A 17,543-nucleotide genomic window follows, 5' to 3' on the forward strand; every position below is an offset into this window, starting at 1 on the left:
CACCGGCGCACCCACGTGCCGGTACCTCCAGCCGCACACAGATGTGTGCAAATCCCCTTGACTCTCCCAAATACTTGCAAAAGCTCACTCGAGACATGAACGCCCTGATGCCTGACATTGAGTTCAGTCTGGTCCACTATCAGGGGAGCTCGTGGAAGGCCTGAAGAGCAACCGAGCACCCTCGGGTGCTGCCACGAGCTGGCACGGTCTGTCCCCGGCGTCGTGCTGTGCTCGGGCTCGGTGCTGTGTGCCTGTTCGCTACCAGTGTCCATCCCTGGTGGAGTGGCGGGTTGCTTTATAGATCGGTGCTGTCTCTGCTATTCCTTGCTGTTTAGCCAGGGTCAGACACGGTCTTCCCTCATCGCTTCATGATGAAAAGTTTGATTGTTTCTGAGGATGTGAGGAAATTACTTCCTCATATGTCAGTCCCTGGAGTGGAAGCCGTCTTTCTGCCTCTGACTTTCTTCTCTCACCCGTGGGTTGCTCGGCAGCCACCTTCCGATTTGGACTCGGCTCGGTCCTTGATGGTGGAGGGAGACGTTCCCCGTGAAACACGCGGCCCCTCGGGGGCACACCGCCTCCCCCAGGCTCTAATCCCGCTGCCACATCCCCGCCGCTCCCAGACGCATCCCATCGATCCCCGGCGGAGAGACGCGCTCAGCCGAGCGGGGTGGTCCCCCAGCCCGGGCAGAGCCCCCCCCTGCTCCCGCAGCCCCCCCGTTCCCCCCGGACGGCCGCAGGGCGTCCCCCTCGAGGGGCACGGCGGCGGGGGCGAGCCGGGGGGCGTCGCGGGGAGGGGGGCCCCCGGGGGACGGAGCCGTCCGGGGGTAGGCGTGCGGCGGGGAGAGGGGGGGAGCGGCGGGTCCCTTGGAGACACCTCTCTCCATGGCAACCTAATCGCTTCCTGTGAGGAGCCCGAAATAACCGGCACGACGGGAGAGGCGCGGAGCGGGCAGCGGCGGCGGGGAGGCGGCGGCGGCGGCGGGCAGGTCCGGCGGGGCGGCCCCGGGGGAAGGATATGGGGGGGGGCACCGGGGAGCCCTCGCCCCCCGCCGCCGGGGAAGGGCTGAGGGGCCGGGGGGCGGCGGGGCACGGGGCATCCCCCCCCGGTGGTGCTGCCCCCGTCGGGGCTGCCCCCCCCTTGGGCGCCCCTCGGCCCGCAGCAGGGCTCGGGGGCGGCGGCGGCGGCCCGCGGCCGTGCCAGCAGGCATGGGGTTAACGGGAGGCTGCGAGCGAGGGAGACGGAGACGGAGAGAGAGAAAGAGGGGCTGGACCAGTCCTCGGCAGCTGTTTATTTCAAGGCATCTCTCGCTCCCTCTCCCTCAGCCAGGGCTGAGCCTCGCCGAGCCTTCCTCCTTCTCCTCCTCCTCTCCCTCCTCCTCTCCTCCTCCTCTCCTTCCTTCGTCCTGGCCATGAGAGGCACCGGCAGCGGCAGCCCTGCTCCCCCGGCCCCCCGCTCCGCCGCCCCGGCTGCGCCCCACTCGTCTCCCCGCAAGGTAAGTTCAGCCTCAGCCCCGGGGGGGGCATGGGGCCGCAGGGGTGAGGGGCAGGGAGGGACGCGTGCCCGTCTACGAGTCATCCCTCCCCGTCTCCTTCCCCGTGTCCTTTCTCCCCCGTTTTCCTTTCCCTCTCCCCATCTGGGTGCTCTGTCTCCTCCTCAGGCGGCTCTCCTTCCCCTCTGCCGCCCCCTCCTCTCTCGCTCTGGGGCAGGGGGTGCCCGAGGGGCTGGCAAGGAGGGGGCACGTCCAAGGCATCGCTGCCTCTTGCCCTCCAGCTCCGGGCTCCATCACAGACCTGTTGTGCTGGAGCACTGGAGCCTCTGCTGAGCAAGGCGACTTCAGCCAAATTGGCGCAGCTGGAGAAAGGAAACGGAGGGGTCAGTCCCTCCCCCCGCCCGGCCAAGGGTGCACACACAAGGGAGAGCAATTCGGATGTGGAGACTCAGCACCTGAAGCACTCGGATGCCCGGGAACAGTAGGAAACTGGGAGGCAGAAGATTGGCAGACTCATGACATGTATTGCAGGCAGGCACTAGATGGCAGGGGACCGGCATCCTAGAGTGCTGGCTGGAATGGGGCCATGCTCACAGTTCCCAAATGCAGGGAGACTTGAGCTCAGAGGACCGCTGCTGGGGTTCACACGCCCGTTCCCTAGATACCGAGCTGTCCAAATGTGCAGGCACTGCCACCCTTCCAGCCCTGGATTATGCCCTAGCCCAGGATTTCCATGCCCAGCTCATAGGTGCTTGCCCCAGTGCCCTGGCACTGGAATTCCTGCCAGCAGTCACCGAGTGCTGCAGGCAGGACCTGCACTATCACCACCGGCCCCTCCGTGGTCCTGGGCAGTCCTTGTGGGCACTACCACCAACCTTCACAGCCTCAGACACCAGGGAGAGCGCCCGACGCGAGGCACTGCATTCAGACTGCCAGCCCCCAAATCCAGCATGCTCTGCAAGCTGTCGCCCCCAGCCCCATGCACAGCAGGAGCTCCTTCCCCAGATGGGCTTGGCAGCTCCCACCATGGGGTACCAGCATTTGGCTTCGTGCTCCTGGCTCCTGAACTCCCCCGAGCACAGCAGAATTGCCTCCCTGGGGCAGCTGCTCCAGGATTCCTGCCTTTCCCTGTCCCCACCCAGCCGAATACAGCAGGACGTACGATTCCTTTTCATCAGCACTGGGGTTCATGCTTCCTGCTGCCACACCAGCGATGACTGCATCTCTGCAGCTTGGGCTGTGAACCCCAGGATGCTCACGGCCACTGAGAAAAATAGAGGTGTGGGGTGCTCGGGGCAGCAGGCGGTGTCGGGGGGTCTCACTGCCAGCGTCTGAACTCGCTCCGCTCGATGCTCGGAGATAGCTGCTAGGCTCCACAGTCCCGGATCGCTGTCTCCTATCAGTAGCTGTCATCATAGCACCTTAATGCTGGCCGGGAGTTAAAAATGACAGGCAACCTAGCTTTCTGTCTCCGCGAGGAGGGCTGGGTCCCCCTCCGGTTTGTTTTGATTTTTTATTACTGTTTTGAGTGGGATCGTTGCTGTGGGGGAGCTGGGCAAAGGAAGGATTTGCATGAAGCTCTCGGTGCTGCGGGGTTGCTAATGGCGAACGCTATTTCAGCCGGCAGTAAGTTTCATAATCTTGGCCCAGCTCCTGTGAATGTTCTGTTCCTCAGGGTCATGAGCCTCTTTCCCCTTCTTCCATCCCTTCCCCCTCTACCCAAACTGGTTGGCAATTTCATTGTTCCAGTGGAATATATCCGTCATGTGAGGTCATCGCTGCATAAGGAGAGGTGATTGATTGCTGAGGTCACCGGGGCCTGTCCCATGCTGGGCTTTGAATACTGGGCTGGAGACCTTGAGCTGGACTCTGTGCTCGCAGGAGGGCCGGTGTGGGGTGCAGAGAGGCACGGTGATGCATTCCCGGCAGATTGAGTGGCTGAGCAAACAGACTGCTGCATTCCGAACTAGCTGGAGCGCTCAGAGAGCAGACGGCTCCATTCCTAGAGGCATAGTATCACAGCAGTCAAGCCCGAGATGCTACAGAAATACAGATAGATCATCGTCTGCCAGCCGAGCCAGGCAGAATCGGGTGCAACTCTCTCCCCATCCCCAGGTGGAAGGAGGCTAGCCGCTTCTCGCTGACACGTCCTGCGTGTGCTCGGCTTCGCCCAATTGCTCTCCGGTCAGAGCTGATCTCTGCTAAGCATCAAGAAAGCTGCGAGATTCTCAGATTTTAAGGCCAGGGGGACCGTTTTGATCATCTAGTCTGACCTACAGCATTGCACAGGCCAGAAAATTTCACCAATTTCATTTCCTGCGTCAAACCCATAACCTCTGATTGAACTACGGCGTCTCTTTGAGAAATACAGCCGTGTAAAGGCTTCGGGCAGGAGGGAATACACCGCCTCCCTGGGTAAATTGTACTAGTGTGTGACCCTCTTTATTAATAGTATTGTTCCTCATTTGAATTTGTCAAACTTCAGCATTTTGTAACAGAAGGTTACAGATTGCATTTGATGTGAGGGAGCTACAGCATGGGTATTGCCTGCACGCGGCTGGCACCTCAGCTCCTTTATTCCGGTGATAACTTCCATATTTCAGTAAGATTTCTCTTGGGGACCACTGCATACTAGAGTCCTGGACATGTAGGAGTTATCCCCCATGAATCCCAGGGCTTCACCAGGCAGAGTAGCACCTGAACTCCAGAGTTCAGGACGTCACTTCTGCGGTTCAGCCTGTGCTTCCTGCTCAGAGCAGGCATGCAGCCGGCTCTGCTCCCAGACAGTAGTTAGGATGTAGGTTCCCATTCCCCTTGGAGGAGTGGCGTGCGTGCTTTGGGGCATGGCTGCTGAGATCTGTTTTCTCACATCCCAGCAGCAGTGGGTCTGGGCTGCAGGAGACTTACCAAGAGGGAGGAAGCATGGCTGGGTCACTGACTGGGGAAAATTCAGTGAGAGCAGCTCCTAACAGAATAGCCCCAGGTCTGTGGTCTGGCCCTGTAGTGGGGTCCATATGCAATAGCAACGAGCAATGTAATTCCTCCTCCCAGCTTCCAAGCACCAAGATTCGCAAACTGAGCTCAGTGAAGTGCCCCGGGGAAATAGCTTTGTCATTCACTCTCTGTCATCTGTGCATAACAGGACACTGGAACGCTGCAATGAAGGCCCTGTACCTAGAGTGAAAGCACACAGGTCCATCTTTGGACCCTGGGACCAGCTCTGCCCATTTTTTATCACAATTAGACCTGGGAGATGGACCTGAAAGCAAAAGCCGTGCCAGGCAGTACTGGTGCTGAAATCCAGTCTCTCTGCTCTGGCACACAACAGCCTCCTGAGTGGCGTAAGGTGCGACGATACTGGGACTCATACCTCCAGGCAGTGAGACTATTTGAGCCCTCTCCTCCTCTCTGAAGATCTACTCTTTTATTCAACACCCACAATGGGATACAGAGCTGAATCAAGCGCATTCTCTGTGCTTGCCCTCAAGCACAACAGCATTTGTGCCCAGGACACAATTCCTACTGCCAGCAGCTAACTGCAGAGTACCCCAGACATGTTTTATCTGCTGCTGTGCTGGTAAGCCACAGGGATGTATGTCCATGCTGTGCTCTGAGCATTGGTACTCCATGTGCAGTGGGGTCTAGCCCTTGCTGGCCGGCAGATCAGCTGGAGCTCCTGCTCCTTTGCTCTCATGGTACTCATGCTACAGGAGACACCTCTGTGCTCCTCCACAAAAGACACCTGGCTGTGCTTGTGCCAGGGCACACTCAGTCTCTGTCCCCAATACCATTAACAAACCGGAATGTGTGGACTGGCATCGACTGATATCATGTTCTGCACTCATCTGGAGCTGCTTTTGGGGTAGAGCCTCCAGGATTCACCTTCTTTTCACTGCCTGCAGTGGGATCTGTGCACAAGGGTGCCTTAGGTCTGAGGCTTGCACCCAGCTTCCAGCCTCTCACCGTCACAGCGGTCTGTGTTCAGGAGGGGGCCAGTGCTGGGCTCACCCTTACCCCTCTGGTCCAGTAACAGCCATGACCTGCTCCCTAGGGCTGAAATTCAGGTTTCTGGGTGTTAAAGCAAGCACAACTTGGCTCTGTAGGGATCCTTATTCCCAGGCTTTAGACCCTGGGAATGCTTGGTCCTGGGTGCTCTCTTGGAGTGCACAAATACAGCCAAGCAGTACAGCAATTTCTGCTTCTGCAGTGGTACTGCCCGGATTCACATCTCCTATTGCTTGAGGCAAAAATCACACATGCACCCTCCAAAGACCAGGGCTGTTAGCTGATAATGTGGTTGCAGAGCATGGCTCTTCATCACCAGGAGCTACTCCCGAGTCCCACCCATGGCCCCAGGCACTCCAGGCCACCTTGAAATCATCCGGATGCTTTGCGTGCACCCTAGCCTGGGGACTCACATGGAGAGGGATCCACGACGCTTGGGATTCCCTGCCTTTCCAAGGTCCAAAAGAAAATCTGTCACAGATTTTTGTCTTGCCAGACGTGATCTTCCACAGCATCGTGATTATAATCCAGATGGCCAAGATCTTGCCAGCGCAAGGGAGCCTCTGGCTTTGGAAGAAACTTGCTCCATTCTGCTGGCTCTCTGCAGAGCTGCATTTTAATACGAGTCCCCTCTAAGGCTTAGAGGTTCAGGAGCAAAGTACAAAGAAATGCTGAGAATAGCTGCTCTTTTCTCCTCATCTTCATCTCAGGATCTCTCCAGAGACTGATCTTGCCCCGGAGGGAAGGGCAGGGCACATTAGCCGACAATTCCTTTTTTCCTGTGAACTTTGTTTAAATATTTAACAGAAGGAAACTAAAAATATCCCCAGTTAATGCAGCAGGAGCCAGACAGTGGCTTGCTCCTGGGTGTCCTTCCTCCCAGCCCCTCTCCTCAGGTGCACGTCATGGGGCGCGAGCCCCCCCCAGCCCACGGCAAGCAGGGGGCTGCAAGAGGAAGACCTGCTCCTCAGGAGGGGCTGCAGCATCACCAGACGACATGGACCCAGCAGGGGGATGGCTATTACTCCTTGGGAGCATCAAGACACAGCGTGGTAGGCTCAGGGCTGGAGGTGCAGGGTGTTTCGTCTCCGTGTTGACTCCCTCCTTAGCCCCCATGGCCAAGCACCCCCTTTTCCACGCCCCACAGCGGCATGAGGGCACGAATGTGGGATGTCGGTGCTCACGCCTCCCCTTCACAATGAAGGAGCAGGCTGGATGTCTTGAATGATTTTTTCCCATGTGTGCGTGAGGTCTTTGTTGTGGAGCAAATCCCAGGTCAGGTACACAGCAGCTCAGTGGGGAAGGGCTGGCGCTGCGCCACGTGCTGCCGAGGGAAGGGGCAGGCAGCATGAAGGGCAGCCGCGCTGCCGTCAGGATGATGCCGGAGGGCGGCGTGTGGCCGGTGCTGAAATCCTGCCGGGGTGCCGGCCCTTGCTCCGTGCCACTGCTGCTGCCCAGCGCTGCTGGGTTTTTGGGATTGCTGGTGGGAGAGGCGGGGGAGGAGGGGAGGGATGGGACCTTGCAGAGGATACTCGGGTAAGGAACATGGAAAGGTAATTCCGTGTTAGCGAAGAGGAAAGTAAATGCTAAATATTTGATAGGTACGTTTTTGCTCTTAAGTTCCTTAGTAAGGCTGGACTTTTCTGGCTGATTCACTCTCTCTTTTTCCCAATCTTCTCGGTTTATCACTCTGCGAGCTTCCCCTCTCACTCCCTCACCCCGGCAGACAATGAAGAGGCTCCTTTTTAATAAATGGATTACACGCTCCGCACTATAAATAAACACAAGAATTAAGATTCCAACTTGTTCTAGCGATAAGCAAACAAAGACGCCGAATCCCTCCCTCGGCCCTCAGACAGGAGAGTCCCCCGGGAGTCTGTGCACGCGTCTCCGCACGTGTACTCCAGGGGCGGCTCACTTCTCCCCGGTGTATTTGCTAGCGAGCGTGTTTCTGTGGGCTGGGGGGAGCAGCCCCGGGCAGGGGAATGGGTGCATGTGCATGCTCTGCCTCGCTCTGCCTGCCGGGGCTGGCACCAGCAGCGGGGAGGGAGCGATGGCCACGAGGTCCAGACGCAGCTCAAGCTCTCTCTCTTGCCTCCCAGTGAGGAGCATGAGGCGAGACCTCGCCGAGTGACGAGGCGCTGTTGCATCTGCGATGGAGCCTGGTGCCTGGTAGGTTCACAGCCCCCCCGCGCCTGCCAGCGATGCGGGAAGGAGGAAGGCATGTGGGCAGCAGGCTGCTGTCGGCTGCTCCACGACGGGCCTTCCCAGCAGGAGGGACGTCCGGATAATGCGCTCTTCCTCCTCCTCCTCCTCCTGCAGCAGGATGCCTCTCCTGGCCTCCTCCATCCACTCGCTGCAGCTATGGCACTTCCTCCTCCTGGTCTCAGCTGTCCCTCCGCCCGCCGCCTGGTCCCTGCGCCCTCGCAGCCCCGTGGCCACCCGGCCTCTCTGTGCTCGTCGGAGTCCCTCCGCCCACCGGCCCATTTGCATCTGGGACAGGACCTCGCTGCCGGAGCGGGATTTGCGCCTCGCGGTGCCGCGCCAGCGGGCCCTGTCCCCCCGGGGTGGGGACCTGCGCCACGCCGTGCGGCTGAGGCGCCAGGCAGCGGGGGCCCGGCCCGCCACCCCCTCTGGTTTCGAGGATGGCATGCCCTCCTCCCAGTACCCCTGGGCCATCGTGTGGGGCCCCACGGTGTCGGATGAGGACGGAGGGGACGCCAACTCAGCCAACCCGGGCTTCCCACCGCTGGGCTACACCTTCGTTTCACCGCGGGGCATGGCGACGGCGCAGCCCAACTCCCACTCGCTGCTGCACAACGCGGGGCTCAACCTCCGCGAGACCCCGGCCACCCTACGGCCGTTCCTGTTTGGGCCCCGGGGGGAAGGTAGGTCTGCATTGTGCTTCTCCCAGCCCTGTCCTTGCAGCAGCTCCTTCTGCAAAACTTGTCATTGCCCCAGCACTTGCGCTGCTGCTCTCTGGGGTCTGATGGGGGCGGCTGTCACACTGCCCCTATCCCCTCTGCCTCACAGGTGTGGACCCCCAGCTCTACGTCACGATCACCATCTCTATCATCATTGTCCTGGTTGCCACCGGCATCATATTCAAGTTCTGGTGAGTGGGGCACGGGGCCAATTGGGATTGTTCCGTAGCGGTGCTCTGAAGCCATGCCGGTAGGCACAAGGACTGTGGGCTTGGGCACCGGAGAAGGCATTTGACCCACGGGTGCAAGGGGCACTCATCGCCTTGCCGCTCTTCTCTCCAAAGCTGGGACCGCAATCAGAAGCGCCGGCGCCACTCCGGGCAGCAGAGCGGTGGGAGGCAGCAGGAGAGCCAGCAGCCCCTCACGGACCTGTCCCCCACCACCGTCAGCATCCTGGGGCCCTACGGCGACTCCCTGACCCCCACGCCCGAGGCGGAGGAACCCAGACATGGGCAGGAGGGTGCGGAGAAACTGGGGGGCCACGGGAAAAGCACTGCCTTCCAGCTCAACCGGTGAGTCCGCCGGGGAGCCAGGGAGCCGTGGGGTGGCAGGGGGCAGAGGAACAGCAGGCTAGGGGTGGGCAAGGCAGCTCAACCTTCTGAGGAGGGCCCACACAAGGCTGGCTGGCTAGTGGGGACGCCGGGGCAGCGTGAGCACCCGTCTCTAATTCTTTTCCGATTCCCTTTTCCCCCCAGAATCCCACTGGTGAACCTGTGATGCACACGGGAGAAGCAGAGCTGGCTCCCCCACCCTCCTGTCACAGCCGGGGAGCCCACACTTCTGCCGCCTCTGCTACCCCAGGAAAAACCAAACAAAACAAAACAAAACAATCTCCTTGTGCCACGGCCCGCTGCCACCGTTGTTAACTAACTCCACCGGGACGTGCCTGGGCAAACGGACGAGCCGGGCCTCGCTAGTGTCCTGCGGGGGGAAGGTTGGGGACCCCCCCGAGCAGGGCAGGAGGATGAGCGAGCAGGATGGTGGGAGGGAAGGCGGCTGTCGCTGGTGTGAAGTCGTAGCCTGCCCTGCCCCTGTCCTCGCACACACGCACACGCACTCTTTGACTTCCGTGACTCTCCCACCAGTGCATGCCTGACGTCGGGGGTAGGCGAGGTGGAAAGGCGTACCCCTGTCCCCGTGGGCCCGAGCCCCTCTGTGTGTCCCTTTCCATGTTGTGTGCTTTGACGTGAACGTCTGGAGTTCAGTGGCTGCAGCGATGCCTGCTGGGGTTCGGTCACCCCGAGCCAGGGCTCAGGTGATGGCAGGTCCTTCTGTTCCCAAGGTCTTGGCTTTCCCGAGGGTCCTGGGAGTGGGTGAATCGTGGGAAGAGGCTTACATAGCACCTGACCCCCCTCAGCAACACAACTCCTTGAAGGAAGCATTGCCCTGCCTTTAATATTCATATCTCCCCATCTTCTTTCTGCCTAACACCCCTCTGTTTTCTGTCTTCAGCTTGTATCTTTCATCTCCCAGTCCCCAATGTTTCTGTTTTTTTCTCTCTGTTCCTCCTCCCCTCCTTTCTTGCCAGTTAAGGTTGGAAGAAGTTCCTTTAGCTTTCCAAATGTTTTGATCTCTTGGAAGCCTCCTCGCTGTCCCTTTCCACCCCCTTAGTCTACTTCATCAAGGTTTTCTCTCTACTCTATGGAGGTGTTCTTTAGAAAATCATTGGTGAAACCTTCTGCCCATAACATCATTTAGCAAGTGTCCTGTCCATTGAGATACTGCTGAAGCAGCTAAAAGCGTCACAAGCAGATATAGCTGGGCACAAGGAACATGAGTTTGGCTGGGCTGGGGTAGGGAATTGCTTTCGGACAGTCCTGTCACAGGCAACAAGCAGCTGAGATGACTGTTTGCCTAGGATGGCAAAGAGCAATTTATAGATAACCTCGGGAGCGCTTGGAGGGTTGCAGTGTACTGCTGGTAGGTTTCTCCTGAAATGCCCCGTGAGACAACACTTGCCAAGGGCATGAGAGAGGGGCCGCAACCAGGCAGGGAGGCCAGTTTCCATGACGGTACATTGACAACGACAATAGTTGCCCTCTCTTGGCTTTTGTGGACACCTTCAAAGAAATTCACAAACCCATGCTGACAGCCACTGAACTGAAATGATGCTGACTTAGGTAAGGTCACCCCTATGGTATACAAACACCTTCAGCTGCTGGGCTGATAGTGTCCAGAGATGGGAAACTCGCCCACAATTTGAAGGCTGTAGTGCACCATACAAGGTCTTTGACAAAAATTTATCTGTCATCCCAGAGAACAGGAAATAGCCTTTCGCCCTTTATCTCTGTAGCAAAAGCATATTCTTTATAGAACAAAGCACATGGAGTTCCCTACGAGGCCTGGTTCTGCCCATTTACCCAGATGATCTGCTGGTGATCTCAGGTCCCACCTGACTCACCTTGAAGGACATTTAAATGAGAGTGTAAATTACAGTAAGCTTCGCAGAAAACAGTAGAGATTTGGAGAAAATGACAGGTCAAATAAAATTATCGGCTTATTAGAAGCACAGAATGGCTGAAAGATGTAGGTGGAAAAGGACTCTGGAGGTCTCCAGTCTAAGCACAGGTTCGGTCTCTGCTCACAGCAGGGGACATTATTGCTTTACTGTAAATCAATCTGTTACTGAGCCTTTTCCTTACTGAGGCCCCTCTCAAGGCTTTGGTGGACGTTCAAGCTGTGGATGGACAAACAAGGGGGCAGATGGCTGCTCCTGCCCACGGCCCCCCTCAGCACCACCCCTGCCAGCTGAGGGCAGGTCGGGGGCTGTTCTCACTCACGCTGGCACAACCAGGGATGGAGATGGACATCTGCACACGGTCTGCACAGGGCTGGATTGGTTACGGTGGGCAGTTTACAATATAACGCCTCAAACTGGTTTAAGTAATCTTCCAGACTGGATTAATTAGATTGCTCTTTGATCAATAGCGCTTGTTGAAATGAGGCCAGAGTTTAGACGCTACCACTTCAAGGGCTGTCCTGGGACTTTCCCTTTGCACACGCTGTGTGGAGAGAAGGTCTGCAAGAAAGTGGCAGGGCACTGCAGGGGGTGTAGTGAAAACATTTTCCAATACTTGCTGCAGGGAAGCCCTGTGCTCTGCTGGCCAGGCCTTTGTAAACTCTGCAAACACATCAGATTTAAGTGTTGTTTCTGTTTGCTTGTTCGTTTGTTTTCCTTTAACGTGTCTCTGCTCTTGTTACCTCCAAGTAATGAAAGTACCTCCAAGGAATGAAACCTTTCATGGATGTTGTGGCAAGAGGGAAGATGGGAAATGCAGTAGAGAAAACTCTTACAATGACAGAGGCTTCGATACGCTGAACATCTTTTCCAACACCAATTTTTCTAGTCAAACATTTTTATGACAGTCGTGCGCTCTCTCACTTGAAACAGGTTAGATATGGGAAACAGCTTCATTGTCCTGCCCAAACTTTCACTGCTACGTTCTGTCCCTGGAGTAAAACGTTCAAAACATGTTTGGCCACATAAGCTTCTTCCAGTCAATAAACAATCTCACTGGATCTGTTTTCTCCATGGTGGGAGCCTTATAAACCATCTTTCCCGATGCAGAACGGAGCCTGCCTGGTCCAAGATCGTGTTCTGTGAGCTGCAAGCATGGAGTGGTTGACAGCACCAGGTACAAAGCCAGGGCAGAGGCCAGCACCTCCTCAGTCACAACCTGCAGGTTTCTCCGTCTTCCAGCTGACTGGAGGAAAAAGATCTGGGTTATTTTTTTATTTTTTTTTTTCCAGTGGAAATTTTAACAGAGAGAAAGGTGTGTAGGGAAAACTTCTGCAAATGTCTGTAGGCTTGGGCTGAGCCTGTCCAACATTGCTGGCCAATTAGCAGAAAATATCTGGGTGGGCCGAGCAACTGTGTCTGTGCAAACTCCTCAAGGGACGTGGTTTTGTTAACAAAAGGCTGGTCTCCCTGTGGGCACAGTGGGAAGGAGGGAAGGCCTGGGGGACAATCCCTCCCCTCCACCCTGCATTGTGTTGGAGCAGGAACCTGAGTCTCTCTCTCTCTCTCCCTGTTTACCCAACAGTGACGTGACCGCAAGGACAAATCCTGTTTGGGCTTCCCGATCTGGTTGCTCATGATGGGTAGGCAAGGGAACAGAGCTCAGCCGTGTGCTTCCACACCTCTCCTCCAGTCCAGTTTACAGCGACACATCCAGCCAAGAGTTCCAGGGCTTCAGAGAGGGCTATCTACCTCTTCCTCTGTGGCACCTAAGTGCCCTTGTAAATCTGGCCCTTTCAGCCCCCTCCCCTCCCTTTCCTGCTAAGGAAAAATGCTTGGAAAGGAGCTTTTTGTTCACTTCCCACACATTCTCAAATGAAAACATGATCACCTTCGGATTGGTCTGACTTAAACTGTGGTTTTGGTTTTCACTCTGAAAAACACGCCTATGGCACAGCCTTAGAGACGAGTCCTGCAGCACAAAAGCCCTGGGCCAAACTCCAGCTCCCTGACCATGCCCCAGCTGATGTCTCACTGTAGTCCTGGCCCTACCTTGTCAAGACAATAGAGGGGACCCCCTTCTTTCACTGTCTGACAGCTCTCCATCCCTTCTTTCCTGTTGTTTTCCCTCTCCCACTCCCTGCTCCCATCTTGTACCATGGTCTCCCTCCCGGCTCTCTCTCCCCTCCTGCTGTTTCGCTCTCCTCTCTCCTCTCTTGTTCTCTCTCTGCCATTTGGTCTTGTTCTGCCGCAGCTCCATCTCTCCATCCTCCCTCCTGCTTCCCGCTTGGTCTCGCTCCCCCCCTCCCCTGCCCTTGTGCGCTGTGATATATATTTTTGTAGGATTTCTCTTCTCCTTGTGGTGAAATATTCAATTCTTGTGGGATGTTAGTTTCAACATTTTTAAATAAACCTTTGCAAAATACTGAAAGCAGAGCTCTCGCTGCTGTGGAAGAGGCCATAATGGAGGTGCCAGGGGTGGGGAGAGAGGGTCTTTGCCCTGGGCAGACCCCAGTGGGATGGGGACTCACCTATCTGCCATCCTACGGCCTTCTCCCGGGGGAGGGGGAGGTGGTCAGGGCTATTTGGCCACGTGTCCATCTCACCCTGGTTTCCTTAGTGGCCAAAGAGGCCTGTCAGCCCTCCTCACAGATTTCCACAGGAGCTCTCCTTTGCTCAAGGAAGCCGCAGGGGCTTTGCACACCCACTTCTCAGCCCCGAGTGGCTGTTTTTGCACCGGAGCTGCTGCCTCCCAGCCATGCTTTGGGGCTGCTTGTCACATGCTGATCTGTGCTGGGAGCCAGGGTGGCTGTGAGAGGTGAGAGAAGCTGGAGAGAGACGGAGAGATGCTGGAGCAGAAGCCTCCCTCACTCTGTTCCCCGCGGCTGCCTCCGCAATTTCTATTTACAGCCCTGCTGCCTCCCCTCCTGGCCACAGTGCCGCTGCTGTTGCTAGTTTCCAGGGCTGCTCTGTAATTAAGCATCCTCTGTCTCCTACGACTCCCCCACTTCACCAGCTCCGTCAGTGATCGGTGCTGGGGTGGGCAAGGAGGGGGGTGCTGGAGACCACAGCAGCGCTGGTGGCACCTCCGAAGGGCTCCCTCCCGGCTGTCCCGGTGTCTGTGCTCACGTGAGCGGCACCCCTGCTGCCCCCGTGCCGAGGGTGGGAGGAGGGAGTCCCTTCAGCCCTGCTGCTTTAGTGGGCTGCTCGCCGCCCCCCAGGCTGAGCCTCTCTCATCCCCTGCACCAGGAGGCTGTGGGGCTGGGCAGGCTGGGGAGATGCGGCTGAAGGGGTGAGAGATTCTCACTGTGCTGACATTACAGGCTCACAGACTTGTCAGCGCACTGAAATGTCTTGCGTAAACCTCAGCTGCTTCCAGCCAGTGCTTCATCCCTTCCTGCTGGCTTCTCTGTCAGCAGATGCGTTTTCTCCAGTGCCCTCTCCACAGAGGCTGAGGCTACAGACACTCAGTGAAACCTTCCTTTCCTTTTCCACGAGGTGATCCTTTTTCTTCTGATCTCCTGAAGCACTGACTCCCTGGTCTAGTCCCTTCTCACCAACACTTCCCACGACGTGGTTCTTGCCCACCTGCTCGCTTTGACTTCCCACCCTTCCAGCCTGCTCCCAGCCCTGCCTCCTTCCCCAGCACCTTGCTCACTGATGGGGAGCTAGGAGGGGGAGCTGCATGCTGAACACGGGGCAGTGGAGATGGGAGGAATGGATGCGATCAGATAAATCAAAGAAGAACACCTAAGAACTGCACATCAAGACACACGAAAGCCCCCCCGAAAGGGGTCAGAAACCAAGCATGAGGTATTGCTGAGCACTGAGATTTACCGAGTACCTCGGAAACACATTACGAAAACAGCTCCCAAAGCTGGGATTCCCTCCAGCTGAACACTTTCTGTAACCTGCAATAAATTGTCCCATTATATTTAAAACAAACAAACATGAAAAACTAAGGTAATGGCCTGCTGGCAGCGCCTGTCAATGTATGGAGCTGGTGGTGAGCTACAGTACTCGCTTGCCTCCCCTGCTCAGGGAACTTCTGCAGACCTGGGGCTGCGAGTGCGGCCCCTACACGCTCTGTGCTGCTCTTCCCTGTGGGGCTATCATGCTGCTTACCACTGCTTTGTGGTAATGCCTTCATAGCATGCCCTGTGAGACAACTGGCCCAGTGTTATGAGCATGAGGGTAGCAGTGGGAAAGCACTCGTGGAGGTGTTGGGCATCGCTGTCCTCCTCAGGCCTACCGTACGGACTGGGCATGGCAGCAGAGGGGACGATCAGCTTAAGGTAGAGGTGTCTCCTCGCCTAGCTAAAGGGATGTGGCCGTGCAGATGGCAATTTAATTAGGAGCAACGCACAACTTAAGGTTGCCTTGAAGAATGACCCTGAAACAAGCTCATTTTAGTGTCATGTAAAAGAGCTGAGTGGTTCCCTTGGTTTGCTCCTGCTTTGAACCTCGGAGGCAGAGCTGAATCTTTATCAAGGGCTGCTGTGTCTCTGAGTGCACATTTCACTTGGTGAATAATAGGCCATTCAGTGGCGCATTCCACATTGATCCAAAGCCCATCTTTCTCAGGGAGTGACCGGAATACAAGCAAAACCATCTTCAACTTCAGATCAATCCCCACAAGGGATCTGGCAGGGAAACAAATTCCAGTCCCTGCTCCAGGGACCTGTCTTGCATCTCTGTGGCTCTTAGTTAGAGCTCCAGTACCTGGAGGACAGTCACTCTAGGGCAGCCAGTCTAGCTTGAAGTCCAGGCTTTGTCAAGGGCTGGATATACCATGAAGGTTCAACAAACGAGCAAGCCTGGGGTGACTCATTTTCTGAATGTCAGGAGAACATAGCTTGATGTCTATGGCATGCACTGATCAAATTTGCATTACAGCCTGGCTGGAGAGCTGGTTGGTTTCCCTGTTAGTTTGTCCAAGAAAAGTGCCTGGACAAGCATCGTGATTCTCTCAGGTACCATCTGAGCCTTGGTAAAGTGACCAAGACAGTAGGATCTTTGTGAGCTCCTCCTAAATCAAGGGACAGTCTGATGGGTGTCCTCTGCTAGCATCAGGGAAATCAATCTGGACATGTTAGTGCACTGTTAACACGTGCAGGTTTGGTTGAGTGTGTTCACACCTGCAGCGGAGGCTTGCTCCAGTGCCATTAGATTGACTCAGAGCCATTTGACAACACCAGGATGAGTTATTTAAGCCTGAAATGGTTTCCTTCTGATGCCTTTTTCTGCCTTACAGATTTCATTCACGTGTGACATACTGCATGTGAGTGAACATCACGCAGATGAGGTCCGAGGCTGTGCTCAGCATTACCCTGTGTTTGTGGATACGCAGCAGGAACTGTCAGAGGTGGTAGAGAGGCGTTATTCCCTCCTTTATAATGAGACTGCTCTTACACCAAGCATCAGGACATCCATAGCAAAACTGAGGACCAAAAGACTGACCTATAGCCAAATGTTATTTTCTTGTAGCTACTCATGTTGGCCAACTTACTTGTGGCTATCTAAAAACCATGGTGCACTAAATCTGAGCGCAGCTGATGAGGAAGAGACAGATTTTCCCATGGTACCTGCTACTTACAGGAGGGCTGGGACGAAGTGGTGACTGAGGATAATAACAGTGCCTCTGGCAGGGCTCTGGTGACAGTAGTTTGATGCTCAGGCAGTACCATGATGCATTCCCATGTTGTTTCCTTTTCTTGTCGTCTTCCTTTCCTGATGTTAATTGCTTGGTTATCATTTTCCAGGAGCTGAGGTGGAGGCCATGTCATCGGACTTAGAGGGACACCAAGAAATGAACTGTGGGGATGGAGTTCTGAATTCACACAGCACGGAGACCACCAAAGTTGAGGCTGTCAGCAGCAGCCCTTGGGCTCACAGTGCTGGTATATGGGCCTCTGGCCTTTAGAGCTAAAGAGCAAGAACAGCACCACCTGGAGTGGCATATGCTGAGAGGAGAGCCTCTCAGACTCAGCGATGAATGCATGAGGAAGCCCGAACAGAATGACACATGAGGAGAGCATTTTGCAAAGAAGAAGCCAAGGATATAAATGTGAAAGGGTGAGTAGTGTCGTGATGCAGTGAGCACCGTCCTCAGCACCAGAGGTGCGACTGCCTGCTGAAGTAGAGCCTGCTAACGTGATGGTAACGGGAATCCAAGCGTCTGTCAGGATGGTGGAAGAGGCTGGTGTTTCCCAATGTCTGAGCTGACTTCACATCCTGGGCGGTTGCTGCCATTTGTTTTCTTCTTCTGTGGTAACTATACATCATTTCTCTGTACAGTTCGCTTCACAAATGATTTCATGTACCCGCCCGAAATGTGCTTTGCTGTGTTTTGTTTAAATATGCAAAATTGCATGCAATTCCATGTGACGCCTTATGCAAATTACTCCTCGTGTTACTGTGCTTATTTGAAATTAATTTGAGTATGATCACAACCCTGAACCTGAAGCCGTTGTTTAGGCTGAGCACTCACCCAGCTTCCCCGGTCCTTGCAGTTATCTTGGGAGCAGCAGCACGATCCTCCCCTGCCTGCCTCAGCCTTGATCCGGAGCTGACACCCGCTGCGGGTGTTGCGGCTCACATCAA

General features: G+C 55.9%; 1 protein-coding gene across 2 annotated transcripts; it reads left to right on the forward strand.

Annotated features, from left to right (window-relative positions):
• Window positions 1-1,105: 1,105 nt before the first annotated feature.
• Window positions 1,106-17,343, forward strand: PIANP (PILR alpha associated neural protein). Of its 2 annotated transcripts, none has more exons than XM_035313998.1 (6): window positions 1,106-1,496; window positions 7,601-7,670; window positions 7,821-8,386; window positions 8,532-8,613; window positions 8,767-8,994; window positions 16,703-17,343. In XM_035313998.1, the coding sequence occupies exons 2-6, from the start codon at window positions 7,654-7,656 to the stop codon at window positions 16,707-16,709; spliced, it is 900 nt and encodes a 299-aa protein (XP_035169889.1). In that variant the 5' UTR covers window positions 1,106-1,496; window positions 7,601-7,653; the 3' UTR covers window positions 16,710-17,343. The 2 variants fall into 2 exon arrangements, with proteins under 2 accessions (XP_035169889.1, XP_035169882.1); XM_035313991.1 differs by lacking the exon at window positions 16,703-17,343 and adding an exon at window positions 9,178-13,371.
• Window positions 17,344-17,543: the final 200 nt, after the last annotated feature.

Source organism: Oxyura jamaicensis, chromosome 1 (genome assembly GCF_011077185.1).
Source record: "Oxyura jamaicensis isolate SHBP4307 breed ruddy duck chromosome 1, BPBGC_Ojam_1.0, whole genome shotgun sequence".
NCBI lineage: Eukaryota > Metazoa > Chordata > Aves > Anseriformes > Anatidae > Oxyura > Oxyura jamaicensis.